The sequence below is a fragment of the Urtica dioica genome, chromosome 1 (genome assembly GCF_054948205.1).
Source record: "Urtica dioica subsp. dioica isolate 48M chromosome 1, U.dioica_male_clone48M_v1_H2, whole genome shotgun sequence".
Lineage (NCBI taxonomy): Eukaryota > Viridiplantae > Streptophyta > Magnoliopsida > Rosales > Urticaceae > Urtica > Urtica dioica.
In genome coordinates this window covers 14303283-14319412 of record NC_142756.1, presented here as the reverse complement: position 1 = coordinate 14319412, position 16130 = coordinate 14303283, and the positions used below count along the sequence as shown (strand labels likewise).

General features: G+C 35.2%; 1 protein-coding gene across 1 annotated transcript; it reads right to left on the bottom strand.

The window, feature by feature from the left end:
• Window positions 1–8750: 8750 nt before the first annotated feature.
• On the bottom strand, window positions 8751–15622 carry COL9 (CONSTANS-like 9). Its single transcript, XM_089613279.1, has 6 exons — window positions 15327–15622; window positions 14157–14705; window positions 12976–13206; window positions 12048–12343; window positions 9968–10097; window positions 8751–9399 (listed from the first exon to the last, which is right to left on the bottom strand). The coding sequence occupies exons 2-5, from the start codon at window positions 14649–14651 to the stop codon at window positions 9968–9970; spliced, it is 1152 nt and encodes a 383-aa protein (XP_089469405.1). The 5' UTR covers window positions 14652–14705; window positions 15327–15622; the 3' UTR covers window positions 8751–9399.
• Between the last annotated feature and the right edge of the window lie 508 nt (window positions 15623–16130).

The following is a 16130-nucleotide window of genomic DNA, read 5'->3' as shown; positions in this document are numbered from 1 at the left end:
CTCTTCTCTGTTATATTTTGAATGTGTAATGTTGCATGGGAAGGAAAGAGTGAATGGAGTCTAAGGATATGAACGGGCATTTACGGCATTGACTAACTAGATTCAAAATTGGAAGTTGAAGTAGACTAGCTAATTTGTCAAAACCGTCAATGTTTGTTTTATTTGGTGAAATAGTCAATAAATTACATCAATCAATTTAATCACATAAAAATACCTTTCACTAAAATGAAGGGTTAATAAATATAAATTAGTTAACAAAATTATATAAACAAATAGAATAATAACTATTCCCTTAATACATTAAAAAATTCTTTAAAAAATTCTTTAAAAATATTATGAGATCTTCATCGTCGATTTTCACTGTCGAGTCAACTTGTCATCCGTCTCGAGCTGCCGGTTCTCCGATCGGAGACACAGAGTCTCTCACTTTCACCGCCTCCACCTCGGACCGCTCTACTCGAAGCAGTGACTTCATAGAATACGCAAACTTACTATTTTCGACTTGAATCACCGATTTTTTGATCGGGAATGCAGTCTCCCTCGCTTTCGCCCCCTCCAAATTAACACTGAACGAATTAACAAGAGTTAATACGGAAATTTAACACTGAATTAACAAGAATCAACACCGAAGTAACAAAAATTAACAAGAATTAACACTGTATTAACAAGAATTAATACTGAAGTAACAAGAGTTAAACCGATATTAATACGAATAAACCGAAATAATCACAAAATATGCATAGACATTCAAAATAAACACAAATGTACCGATTCAGTTTCCCCAAAGCTCGATCTTCGAATCTGCGACGAATGACGACGAAGGCCGGTCATAACCAATGCAGGTTGTCCACCGGAGAAGAGAGACGGCATCGATTTCGGTGGGGGTGAACCAACGTTGATTGGAGAAATATATGGGGCGTCCGTCGTCTCTCTCCGACGCGGACCGGAGAAGTAAAGGCACACTGGCAGATCTAGGTCGGACCCTCCTCCGTCGCGTGACTCTGGGAAGCACAAGTTATTATCCATAAATCCTAAACCCTAAATCCTCTCGTCTTCTTTTTCTTCGTCATGGCTCTTTACTCTCTTCATCTTCTGATCTTCCTGGGCCGATAAAGGAGACAAATAGGATTCGCTGAAAGATGAAAATCGCTTCATGACTTTTTCTCATTTTGAACACTCAAGCAGATATCTTATAATCGCTTCTCACTGCAAAAAAAAAAAAAAAAAAAAAAAAAAAAATTTGCCCTGAAATTTTTGGCTGGAGGGGGGGCCAGGCACCCCAAAGGGTCCACCTGGGTCCGCCACTGCATACAAGCCACTTTCTCGCTGCTGATATTATCACCTCCATTTCTTATTAATGTATTCTTTATTCGGGCTTTTAACTTATTAATCCATGATGTACTAAAAACTCAATATATATGCATTAATAATAAATTACATATGAAAACGAATATTTTAAAAGCTCAAATCGGCGTACATAAGAAAGAGAGGTAGAGAGAGAGAAAGAAACAAGTAAATAAAACAAAATATTCCAATGATAACTAAGGCCTGTTTGGTAGTTCACTCAAACTGTTTTTGTTTTCATATAGTTGTAATCTAAAAATTTTTTTGCAGTTGTTTTCAAATAACTGTTTGGTAAGGATTTCAGTTTTTTTTATTTATTCAGTTTTTTGTAATTGTAGTGTAATAATTCACATAAGAACTAGGCGTCGAGATATATACTAATTGAAAGTCTTTGCTCAAATATAATGGTTGTACCTTTAGTAATAATGATTATTCACAAGTTCATCGGAAAACACCGTTTGTCTTTGTAGTCAATACAACAAATATCAAATTTTGATACCTAATGTTGACTAAAATTAGTGAAAACTCATGTGCTCGACGAGAGGATTATGACCAATTAATAGTTTGTAAAATGGAGTTCCGATTGTTTAAAGTTTGCCATAATTGTAAAACTTAAGTTTTTCAGGGAACGAAAACAAATTCGATAATCAAAAGTCAGGAAAATGAAATGATGTTGATAGGAGAGAAGAAAATGTCAAGAGGATATATTAAAAAAAAAAAGTTAAAAAGTTGAGTGAAAATGTCAAGAGGATATATTTAAGATTTTTTATTTCTTTTTTTAATTGAAAAGTTTTTTTTTTAATTTCAAATAAATAATAATAATAAGGATAAAATCGGAAAACAAAAAAATAAATTCATTGTCACGTGATCAATTTGACTAGTTTGTAAAAAATGTTGAAACGTTGGCTAGAATGCAATTCCAACGTTTGGAATTGGCTAATCCGTGTAATATTTCTTCAAAATTTAAGTGATAAAAAATTTCAAAATGAGTTCTTTTCTTTGTTTGAGGAACTTGGGTGATGATACATTTTGTCAATTCCCTTTATTGTGATTTCAGTTCTTACAACTTTGGGGAGAAAAATACATATGACTAAATAACACAAAGAAATTTAGTTTTTATCTCGGGACAATTAGGCCCGTAGCTTAATAGTCCACCCCCATTTTAAAAAACAGCCAACATTCTGGTAAGAAAATAGTCCATCAAACAGAAGTAAATTAAATTAAGGAGTATTTACAAGAATTCCCCGTGAACTCCTGCACGAATAACCCGATGCCCCTTGTACTTGAAAACCTTACATGACAAACCATAAAAACATGCATTGTATAAATTATAGTCCTTCCGTCATGTTTTTTTAACGGACATCCAATTTTTTTTAACACGTTTTGTTATGTGACCACTTTTGTTGAAAAAATTACCTAAATATCCTTATTAAGAGTAAAATAAAACTGATTAATAAACAACAAAAAATAAAACCAATAAAGTTCAACTTGTCTGCGAGTTTCAACTCTCTCCGTCAGAGACTCTCAGGCCTCTCTCCAACACTGCTCCAACCTCGACTTCCTCAGTGTTTCTAGTAACCCGTTCAACGCTCCGATTTTGAGCTCTTTCCCGTCAGAGACTCTCAGGCCTCTCTCCAACACTGCTCCGGCCTCGTTGACCTCGATTTGTCTGAGAACGAGATCTCCGGCTCCGTCCACGCCGCACTCAATGCTTGCTCGGAGCTGAAAACAATCGAGTTGTCTAGGAACAACTTGTCCGATGTTTTTCCGACTGCGATGTTCATGAAGCTCAAGAAACTCAAGTCTCTCAGCCTCTCTGAAAACTGAGTCTATGGCAAGCGTCTGACCTCCATTTCGGATTTTCCAAACCTGGAAACCGTAGATCTAAGCTCCAACAACCTCACAGGAAAGCGTCCGATCGGCCTCTGCAACGGAAGTCTCAGCGGCAATCCCGATCGGCCTCTCGATCGCTCACGAAGATCCAAGATCTAATCGTCTGGCTCAATGACCTCGGCGGCGAGATTTCGGGGGAGTTCTCGGAGATGAATTCGTTGGAGAATCTGATCCTCGACTTCAACCAGCTCAGGGGCGAAATCCCGCCGGGACTAAGCAATCCTTAAGCTGAGCAACAATTCCTTCTCCGGAAACATCTCGACGGGCCTCGAAGACTGCAAGAGCCTCATCTGGCTCGACTTCAACACCAACTTCCTCAACGGAACGATCCCGCATGCCATCTTCTTTATTAGATTTTTTAATTTTAAACAAAATAATAATAAAAATAAATAATATAAATAAATAAAAATACATTTTTACCCTTAATTTCTTAACACCGTTTGAAATTTTTTAACAGAAGGACTCATTTTGATACAATGCAAGATTTCAAGGTTTATTGTGTACGTTTTTTAGTACAAGGGGCAAAGTGTTAATCATGCAGGAGTTCAGGGTGGATCCTTGTAAATACTCCTTAAATTAATTAAAACAGTTAATTTAATTTATTTGGCTTGATGGACTATTTTATTAATAAATAAATTTTTTGTTAGAATCTTAAAACAAGTTAGGAGATTGGTTAGTTTCAACAAATTCTTTTATCCCAATAGTTTTTAATATTTTTAAATTCTTTTTTCATCCGGTCATGACTTCGTTTTATTTTATTACCACAAGTATTTTGGTCTAACAAATCATGTTTTTCATATATGTGATGTTTTTTTTAGTAAAAATCGAATTCACGTGTCATCATATTTTCCCAAATTTCTCGATTATAAATAGTGTTATTTGTTGGAGAGAGGGTAATATGAAGAATGTCACGAACATTTGTAATAGTTACTTTATTTTTTTTCTTTTCTCTTTCATTTTAATTCTAAATCCACTTCTTTGCTTAACATTTTACATGAAGATTTTTTATCTATATATTTTAAAAAAAGTCTCCCTAGGGAAATTGCTCTAAATAGGAGTAAAAAAAAGGGTTTTGACTTTTTTGGACTTTTGTTCAAAAAGGTCACAAATAGGACTTGATAATTAATTTGGATTTATGCAGTTACCATTTTACCCCCGTGAACATTAAAATTTAAATAAGAAGTCACGAAATGTCCTGATTTTAAGCTGAAACGGGCCCACTTATTAAGCCCACTTTACACGTACGCCCAACTCAATTTCCCACTTACCTTGCTTCCATGTCACATTCCTCTTCAGTTCTTCATTCACCGAGACAGTTTAACCAGAAGAGAGATAGAGAGAGAGAGAGAGAGAGAGTAAAATCGTCCAACATCCCTTAACCAACACTCTCTCTCTCATTTCGTCACTCTCGTCCATTCTTCGCCCAAGAAATGAAGACAAAGAATAGTTTGCCGAGCAAACGCCCCCCAAAATTTCCAAAACCTAACCCTAAAAAGATGAGTCTTCCTCAATCGTCGGCTGAAACTCCACCTTCTGTGACCCATGCATCCCCGCGTCGGAGTCCGCGCGTGGCTTTTGCCCCGGAGCCACCAACGAAAAACTCCCCGGCGAAGAAATGGAAGAAGGTTCTTGCGCCGTCGAAGAAGAAGAGGAAGGTGGTTGTTGAGTTGCCTTCAAATGTTGACTCCTCTGTCCCTTCTACATCCGAGACACCTCACAAGGTGAGATGTTTTTTACTTGCAATTCGTGATTTCAGTTTTTTGGTTCCTTAATTTTTATGTCGTGACAAAAATGAAAACTTTTGGGTTTGCATGTTAATTTTGTGTGATGAAACTGTTAGTTTGATGTTATTAGGGATTCTGTGTGGATTTCGTGTTGATTCTGTGTGGATTTTGTGTTGATTCATGGTTTGCATGTTTATTGTGTGTTTGAACTTTGATTTTGTGTTGATTCATGGTTTGCATGTTTATTGTCTCCTGTTAGTTTGACAAAAGTGTTCATTTTTTTATGTTATTAGGGATTCTGTGTGTATTTTGTAATAAAATTAGATTTTTCTAGGCTTGCTCATATTAGATGTAGGTTCTGTGAATTGTTTTGTGTCAAACTTTTCTGGGTATCGTGATAATTGTGTCATGAAATTTCTGGGTTTCGTGACAATAGTGTCACGAAATTTCAGGGTTTTGTGACACCTATGTCACGAAATTATTGATACAGTCAAGTCAAGTCACGATACCCATGAAGTTCGTGACAATTATGTCATGAAATTTCTGGGTTTCGTGACAATTATGTCACGAAATTTCAGGGTTTTGTGACACCTATGTCACAAAATTATTGATAGTTATAAAGTGACAACATGGATATACCGTTTGTTAGAAGTTTTCGTCTTGAACGTAAAATGTTTGGTGATTGCTAACATGCATAAATGTTTCTTCAGAGTTGCTTTGTTGGCATACAATGCTCCCTTTGACTAGTCTCAGCGGAGAGTGAATATCCGACACATCAAGGTCAGGATGCATATTTTGGTTATCCGTGGAAAGCGTAGCGCATTGACTCGTCCTCCTCGTTCTAGAGCAAGGCGTACTAAACCGTTTTGGAGTGCCTGAGCGCGGAGGGGTCTGCCATGGTGTGCCTGAATGACTCTGATTCGGGTCGGGGATCTCGGGAGAACTAGCCTCTGACTTAGGAGACGACATGTCCGCTTGTGCTGGTTGACCGGTGTTCGGAGTTGAACCAACGCCTGAGTCCGAAACCAACGGCTCTTGCTTCAATGGCTCCATATCTACTACCAAACTAAATTTGGACTTGTCCGGTTTCTCCTTCCGAAGATGCAAGTAACATTTCAAACTTAGGTTGGAGTCAATACTTATTGGGGGTACCGACCCTTCTGTCTCATAAGAAACACAGAGGACTTGATTTTTAGGTGAGCGATTGAGCGTGGCATACAATAACTGCATAAACTCATCGTACGTTGCTTTTGCCGGTATTAAGATTCCCACTACACACCCAGGGCCAGCATCGTATCGTTCATGTTTCACCCATCTACCGCTATGCTTGACGAAGGTATGAATGTCTTTCATAACTGCAAATAGTGGAGATAAAGTCACATTAAATTATTTTCTCATAAAATTTTTTATATGCGCAGATATATAGTAAGCTCTTGAATCCAAATATATAATGTCGTTCATGTTTTGTGACTATGTTGTCATTGCAGACTTTAGTTTCGTGACTATGGTGTCACGAAATAATTTAGTTTCGTGACAATATTGTCACGAAATAATTTCGTTTTGTGACTATATTGTCACGAAATATGGAGTCATGCTGAAGCTTTCGTGACTATGGGTGTCACGAAATAATTTAATTTCGTGACAATAGTGTAACGAAATAATTTCGTTTTGTGACTATATTGTCACGAAATATGTAGTCATGCTGAAGCTTTCGTGACTATAGGTGTCACGAAATAATTTGGTTTCGTGACAATAGTGTCACGAAATAATTTCGTTTTGTGACTATATTGTCAGAAATATGTAGTCATACAACTTTCGTGACTATGGGTGTCACGAAATAATTTAGTTTCGTGACAGTCACGAAATAATTTCGTTTTGTGACTATATTGTCACGAAATATGGAGTCATGCTGAAGCTTTCGTGACAACGTTGGTCACAAACACTGTAACGAAATGGCTATGTATGAGGGAGCTTACCGGAATAAAGAGCGAAAAGAGTGTCAATGTAGGAGCTTGCTGCGCCGGAACGGGCAGAGAGAGACGGCGGCGAAGGTGGGTGGCCTTGGAAGACGACGGGCGGCGCGAACTAAGAGAGAGAGGAGGGATGGCCGTCAAGTTAGAGAGAGAGGAGGGACGCCGGCTGAGATCCAGACACCCGGACGACAATGAGACACGACGCCAATGGAGGAGATGCAACGGAGACAATGGAGGAGATGAAACAAGTATGCAATGGAGGAGATGAAACCGATAATAAATGAAAGAAAAGAAAGAATGAGAGATGAGAGTAGGGTTTAGTTTTTGGGATTCTTTACAAAAAAAATAAATAGAAAATAAATAAGGGTATAATGGTAATTACATAAATAGAAATAAATGAAGAGGTCCTATTGCTGACCTTTTAAAAAAAAACGTCCAAAAAAGTCATTTGGACGTTTTATACTCCTAGTTTTGGAAAACTCTCTATGTATTATATATCAAAAAGGTAAAAACCGTCGTTCTAAATAGATCTTGAATTCATTTACCTTCCTAGACTAGGAATGGGAAAAATTAGATGCAAAATTTGATGCATGTCTATGAAGGACAACTTAAACTCAATGTTATGGATACCTCTTATATGCATCTTCACGCATATCTCATGGCTTTCTTTTCAATGAGGACTCTATAAATCTTAATTTTCTAGCATTTTGTTCATTTTTTCATTATTTATATATAAAATTTTCAATGAATTCTATCTCCTAAGAATCTTACAACATGCTTACCGATTTAATAACTTGTTAATCTTAATCTTAATCTTAAAAAAAAAAAAAAAAAAAAAAAAAAAAAAAAAAAAAAAAAAAACTAAATAACGTACATTCTAACCATAAACATACCAATTTATAGTAATTTTATATTTTTTAAAGGTTTTTTTTTTTTGGATGATTTGTTTCTTTAATATACAAGCAACTTATTTAAGTTTGTGAATATGTACTGGATGTAATCTATGATGATTTTATATTTTTAAGTTTCGTGAAAAGTAAAATAAAATGCTAAAAATTAGTCGTTAGATTATCGTTTTACCAAAAAGAAAAAGCCTATCAAACTTATTCAATAAACCAGTCCTTCCTACAACAATGCACTAAATAAATACAAGTCCATAAACTAGTCCTTCCTACAACAATGCACTAAATAAATACAAGTCCATCAGTGACTCTTACTTGTTTCATTTTATTTTTTAGTGCTAAAGTCAAGTTGGCATATTGCAAATTGAGATTCCAATGCAAAATTTAAAGTGCTTTTAGACGTAAAAATATTCGGATAAGTATAAGATAAGAGGCAGAACCGTACAGTTGGAGGGACAAACATGAAAAAAGAGTCCCTTTTTTTTTTCTTTTTTTACATCGACTCTCAAACAGTTGAGAATAAGAAGAAACTTATTCAAGGCTAAAACAATAACGTTCTAAGAGAAAGAAGAAACTTAGCCCCTGTTTGGTTAACTTTTCTATTTTTGTTTTCTGTTTTCTGATTCTAAATTCTAGAAAACAGTTTTAGAAAAACTGTTTGGTTATAAATTCAGAAAACAGATTTAGAATCATGTTTCTGTTTTCTTTGAAATTTGTTTAGAAAACAAAAAACAATGAAAAGTTGTTTTCTGTTTTATCTCTATACAATTGAATGGAAAACATAACCAAACAACATTTAAAATATTCTGAAACGTAATTCTAAATCTGTTTTTTAAATTTAAAAATTAGAATCAGAAAACAGAATTTAAAAACAGAAAACGAGTTTAGAAAACTTAACCAAACGGCCCCTAATTCAATTCACGGCATCCAAATCCCAAGGCAAAAACAGTTGAGCCTTTTACAAACTTACAACAGCAAAAAATGGTTGCCGCGTATGAAAATCAGTATTTTTTTAAAAAAAAAAAAAAAAAAAAAAAAAAAAAAAAAAACTGCATGATGAAATCTGGTGTATACATGTCCAATCCATGCACCAAAAAAAAAAAAAAAAAAAGAGGAAAATATTTACAACTAGAAGTTTTAGCTCTAGCTTTCGACCCTATAAGCGTTGCGGCCGAAACGAACATCTTATCCTCTACCACGTACACATACAGCTTTACACGACAAGACTCGGAGAAGAAACGGAAACAAAAAAGAGGATAATATTACAAACCCCGAGGCACGGATCGAGGAATATATAGAACCGGTAAGAATTCTCCTTCGTCGAAGCCTAGCTTGGTTGATGAAAGATAGAGAAGAAGAGGGTAATATATTGTCATAGCCAATGGAAGACAAAAAGGTCCAATCCGAGCAAATTCGGTTTCGTTGGTGTAATGACGATCTGTTGGCTCTTTATATAAAATCCGACTTCTCAATCCTGAATATACTTTTGTTATAGGCAACGCATCATCCGAACAAGCTTTTGACGTCCCTCTTCTTCCCCAGTGCCGATCAGAAATCAGCCTCCTGCGATACAATTGAAACGCAAGCTTGTCATTCATTGCTTTGCCTAAAGGCATCAATTTTTCATCCACCCTCAATATTTAGAGTTTTAGTAGAGTTTTGGCAGGCATGTTGGTCTCTAACTAAGCTTAGAAACAAAATGGTTCTAAAACTATTGATTTTGTAGAGTTTTAGTCGTTTCATAGAAAATATTGAGTTTTTTTTTTTTTTTTGTTACAATGAAATTCAACACCTAAACAGCTTAGAACATATGTACAAAATTAGACTAACTTGTTTATAATTTAAAAAAGTTTCATAAAACACAGTTTTATCCTAACAATCCAAACTCGTTTATTTAGTATTTTTGATGGATAGATCATAATTCAATAACCTCTTTTTTTTCATGAAATTAAAAAGCTATTTAAGTTGCTGGATATTTTTAAGTTCGCTAGATGATATGATTAAAATGCTACAGAATTAATAGTTTGTTTCGCAACCAAAAATTCCACTCCTTTAAAAGTCCGGAGACTATTAGTTCGAAAAACTCTATTTATCTCAGCTTTTAATTGTATGGAATGGTTAGAGATTGTACTTAGTAGCTTCTGGTTTGGGTCAAGGGATCATAATCATAAGCTTCTCCGGCCTTCACGAACCGACCCTTCACTCGCTTTCTTACGTCGGCTCTGGCCTTCCGAGATTCGTACCTAACTCTCTTCTCAAACCTAAAACATTCAAAAGTGAAAGAGGCATAAGTTTCTCAACTACAAAAAGGCATCATAAATAAATAAGAGGAAATGTCGGCATAAATACCTAATGTTTTCGGAAACATACACCTCAAGGGAAAATAACACATTTATACCTTGTGTTTTAGTGAAATGCCGAGTTTAACCCTCGGTATTCAAAAATGTCGAGTTCATACCCTCTGTTTAACTAAAATGACGAAATTATACCCTATGTTTAACTAAAATGACGAAATTATACCCTGAAATAGACAACAGTGTCACGAATATTCTTTTTATTGACTTTTCATTGACGTTAACTATAATATTTATATATAAACACCAATTATCTTTATTCATTCGCGCCATATATGTAATTTATTTAAAAACTAAAAAATAAACAACAATCTCTTAATCGTGAAGAACACAAAAAGAAGCAAATGGGTAAACATCGATAGTTGATAGTCATCAAAATCGCATATTCAAACAGAGAATCTAGGATTTAGAGTTACAATTCGAACACGGAATGAAGTCATTTCTTATGAGGTATGAGTTTTATTATTTAATTTCAATTTAAGGCTATTTTTATTTCAAAATTGAGAATTTGGAAGTTAGGGTATTAATTTAGATTTGATTTGGTTTTTCTTATATAAGAGTTAATATCAATGAAAGAGAGATTTGTGACGCTGTTATTCACTTAAGGGTATAATTTCGTCATTTTAGTTAAACTGAGGGTATAATTTCGTCATTTTAGTTAAACAGAGGGTACGAACTTGACATTTTTGAAAACCGAGGGTTAAACTCGACATTTAACTAAAACACAGGGTATAAATGTGTTATTTTCCCTACACTCAAATACTTGTTCTTTTTTTCGCGGCAAAAATACCTAATGTTAGGTTTCAATTCCATAGTTAAATAAATCCGTTAAATCTAACGGAAATACACATGAAAACCTCAAATTAAACATGATTTAACATTTTTCTTATACGATTAACTTAAAATTAATAATATCACTTTTGATAATATTTTTTTAATTATAAACGAATTTTATGTTATAATTAGACATTAATAGTACTATTAAAATGATTTCATATTCATTTATTTATATTAATCATGTTTGAAAATATTTTTTATATTAAAATTTATAACACAAATAACTATTCGTAATCAATCAAATTTGTTAAATAAATGGTATTAACCATTCAAAAATTTGAATTAATGTGTATTATACAAAATGTAGAATCATTTTTTATCTTTTTTATCAAAAAATTTATAACAAAATAATTAACTAAAATAACTTTGATATTATAATCAAGCAATAAATAATATTACTAAAAACATTTTTATATTAAAAAATCAATTAAGCCTTTTTCCATCAAAAGAATACTTTCATACTTGGTTAATATAAATAAATAAATAAAATCGTTTTAATAATACTATTAATGTCTAATTATAATATAGAAGTCGTTTATAATTAGAAAAATTATTATTAAAATGATGCATTAATTTTTAGTTAATTTTATGAAGAAAAAAAACATTAAACCATGTTTAATTTGAGGTTTTCATGTGGATTTCCGTTAGATTTAACGGATTTATTTAACGGTGTAACTGAAACCTAACATTAGGTATTTTTGCCGCGACAAAAAAAAATAGGTATTTAAGTGTATGTTTCCGAAAACATTGAGTATTTATGCTGACATTTCCTCGATAAAGGCGAAAATAAGTACGTGTGACAATGGAATGAAATCAAGGTCAGAAATAAATAAAGGGAAAATAAGTAGTATTAAATATATATAACCCATATAAAAACCAAACCTTTAGCTTTACACGATCAGATGAGATTCCTCAAAAATTTGGTGGTTTAGCTATTAATTTTGTAAGAGTTTCAAAATATTAAAAATGCTCGGTGAATTAAGTAGTTTCGAGATTCGAAAAAAGGGCCGCGATACATACTTGCGAATCTTCTTCTTTTCCCTGTAGCGAAGAACGGCGTCGTTGCGATTGGCTGACTGGACGTTGCCGTCCTGGTTCGGAGGACACCACGGAGGCTCGCCCATCAGAAGCATCGGAGAAGCACCGCAGTCCTGAAAGTCAGCGGCGGTGCTGTCTCCGGTGGCGCCAGAGAACGACACGTTCGTGTTCGCTTGGCTCGCTAAGCACAGAATCGGCTCCGTTTTCGCGCTCATCGCTGAGTCAGCCGACGCTGCGTTGCTACACGCCGGCATTGCCTTCTTCATTCCCGCCGATCCCTGACACAAGAAAAGAAAAAGAAAAAGGCTTTTGTTTGTTAGCAAATAGGCTTTATCACTTCACTCTCTTAAGAAAGTGGCTTTAGTGCTGCAAGCAGATCTTATGAAAGGTTTCAAATTATTGTACACGAAAGAATGAATGAATAGGGTAAGTCATGGTTGTAATTCTTTATGATTTATTGAAATCCTTAGCGCCGATGAAAGGAAAAAAAATTCTACTAGGAACAATGGTCTAACGACTTTCTGGGCAGGAAGACCGTCAAGATTTAAGAATTTGACGGTGATGTCAAACTGATTACAAGGTGATCAAAATATAGTAGGAATTTTTTTATGAAGTAATGCTATCAAGTCCTTAAACACTAATAATGAATTCAATTCATGACAGTTTTCATAATTATATTATGGAATGGGATGTGAGCGACACCAATCTTAAAACAGTCCCAAACCAAGTACTTTGGTGCACACTTTTTTCTTTATGCTGAACATGAAATCGAAACAAATCACCTTAGAGACCTAGACAATAATATAGGATGTTATAAATTTAAATAATTTGCAGTATATACATTTTTTAATAAAATCATTCTAAAAATAGAATGAGTCGAGTTCTTATTTATTTATTTATTCATTTATACCTCGGCAGCCACGGCACCCTGACAATTGGAGTCGGCTCCGGACATGTCTGTGGTTTCAAACAAGCTATCCATGCCACCATTCTCGAACAGCGCTTCCGAGTTATGTAATGCCATTCCGAATAGCTCTTCATAGTTCTCGAAATTCAGGTCCACTTCATCCATGTCCAAGTCCGCATACAAATCATCGTTTCCGCAGAGCCCGCCACTTCTTGCTCCCGAGAAGCTGCTTATCTGTGTGTCAAACATTTTAATAGTTGCAGTCATGTTCTAAATATTGTCAAATTATAAATTTGGACCATTTAGACATATTTTTTTTCCCAACTCCAACATGAAAAACCTGACTACGTGAGAATAACAAAGTCTTGATTTTGGCACACTATATTGAATAAATTTCCATGTTTGCGTTTTCCAAGCTCAAAAGTCAAATTCATTAAATGAAAAAAGAAGAAGAAAAAAAGAGAGGAGAAAGTCACAAATGCCTAACTTCAATGATTGATGTGGTACTCTTACGAAAGTAGCAAAAAGGACACTCATCCATCTACATATAGCCCTAACAAACTATAGGCCAGCTTTGCTATTGAAAAATATTGCATCTGATTTTCGGGTTGGATACCTATGATTCTTTGCACATCAATCATAAGATGGCCAAACTCAACTGGACAGTTTAAGATAAGATGGCTTTTAAGCTATAATCATAAACAAAAATTGACCACCATGAGTATTCGCCCTCGCACACAATCCTCGAAACCCTTGTACCGGAACATAGAAATGACAACGGCCATAAAGAGGAAAACAATATCGAAAAGGAAAAAAATGACGGGCATTTGAGCGAAATTCAGTCTCCAATATGACAAAAAAAAAAAAAAAAAAGAAAAAAAAAAAAAGGGATCAATGAGAAAACCCACGGTCCTAGTTTCATAACAATTAATTGAGTAACTAAGACACCAAAATTTGGAGATATGCTAAATAGCCAACATTTTGTAAATTTTAAGTAAATAACCACTATAGTAATGTGGCATTGTTTGGACGTTTTTATCATCCCATTTATGTCATTGGAGTCTGATGGTTATTCACAACTATTTAACAAAATATTTACAACTATTAATGTCTTTTTGGCTTTGTTAATAAAATCCCGTGGCTATTCACTAAAAAAAAAAAAAAATAACCAGCACGCAAAGTACCTTGGGAAGAGCGGGATCGGTGGATTGAGCGGCCTCGTCCGTAGCCAGGGGCCTGTTGCTCTGGGACTCATCGCCCTCCTCTTCGACGTCGTCTCCGTTGGATCCGTTCTCGTTGATGCTCATGAGACCCATTTCCTGCTCGCAGGCGGCCTCCCCCTCGCGGGCGGGGAGGAGCACGAAAGACCAGATGGAGGAGAGCTCGGAGGCGGAGGGGCAGCCGGAGTAGCAGCTGATGGGGTGGCGCTTGTGGGACCCGTGGGCGTGGCCGTGGCCGAGCCAGTCGCAGTTTTGGCAGAGAGAGGAGCGCTCGTCGGAGCAGCGCACGGTGGCCGGCTGGGCGTTGCAGCGCTCGCAGAGGAGCGTTCGAGAGTGCCTCTTCGACAGGATGTTGGCCGAGTGCACGTTGCGGTCGCACGACAAACACAGGCAAGCCGAGTCCGACCGGCAATACACCATCGACCGCTGGTCGCCACAGAAATCGCACAAGTAACCCATTCTTTCTCGCTGTTTCTTCTTACTGTTCAGTCCTCCCAAGCTTCAAAGCAGAGTCTGCAGAGAGAGAAAGAAAGAAAGACCAAAACTTTACAATCAGATGTCGATGAATCTAATCCAGAGTGTGAAATACTGAGGAATTGAGCTCAATCACACTAGATCTGTCTTGGCTTGGGGTTTCAGACTTTTTTTTATTTATTTTAGGAATTCATAATAAAACTCAAGGGGGGTGAAGATAAGAAAATTTAACAAATTCACATTTTTTTTTTTTATTATGAGGAATTTATAATAATATTCCGGGATGAGGATAGGAAAAATTTAACAATTTTGTAAAATTTAACAAAATTGTTTTTTTTTTTTTTTTTTTTTGAAAAAAGGTAAAGAGAGAGGAAAGTTTCTTGCTTTAAGCTTGAAGTTTCGGTTCATCGCCCAAAAAGAAGGAGAAAGATAAAATTATCAAAAACGTCAAATATGCTAAAATTAGACAGATTCCACAAAAGGAAAGAAAAAAAAAAATTGTAAATCTTTTTATTATCAATCGAATACGACACACAGGAGCTAAGATTGATGATTAGATTGAGTTCTGTTAATGACAATCATATACCATGAGAAGCCATCAGCTTCAAATTATAGGTGATAAGCTCATAAATACCACAAATTAGATATGAAACTACTTACATGATATACCGTATTGATATCGAAGAAGGCGAGTAAGATCGGCTGACAGGTTTCTGGATTTGTCAACCCAAAATTATAAATATTTCAATTTACTTTTTTGTGTATCTATATTGAGAAACTCCAAGGTAGATGGAAGATAAATTAAGAGAAGAGGCAAAGGCTTAAAAGATGAAAGCTTTTGAAGAATCTCTTTATTTTTCAGAGTTTCAGGTAGGCTTTTGCCGAAAAAAGGAAAATGAAAGAAAAGATAGATTTATCTCATCAAAATATGGGGTTGAGGGGAAATGGGTGAGGCTATGAAGCATAAAGCATAATGTTGGGTGTGGAAAGAGAAATAAAGAAATGAAAAATAATGTGACATAAGCAAAGTGATAAAAGGGGCATTACATTTTGTGGGGCCACACTCACTTTTCATACACTTTTCCATTCTATGTGGGTCCTACCATCTTAATTTAAAAAGAAAATAAAAATTGGGTCAATATAATGTTAATAATAAAATATGTACGTGTAAATCAATTATTAATTTCTACATTTTTCAATTTCTCTTTTGACAGCATTGAGTTTGGGAAATTGTCACATCTATTACCGTATCAGTAACTTTTTCCAATTTTCCACTAAAGTCATAATTTGACCACAAATGTCACTAACTCAAATGTACAACTACATTTTTACCCTCCCCTTAAATTTTTCTTACAACCAACACCAACTCTCCCTCATATCTCATCTCACTCCTCATTTTCGCTCATTTCCGCTCATATCTCTCCCTCGTTTTCTCCTCAAAATTCTCTCTCTCCTCAAACGGTC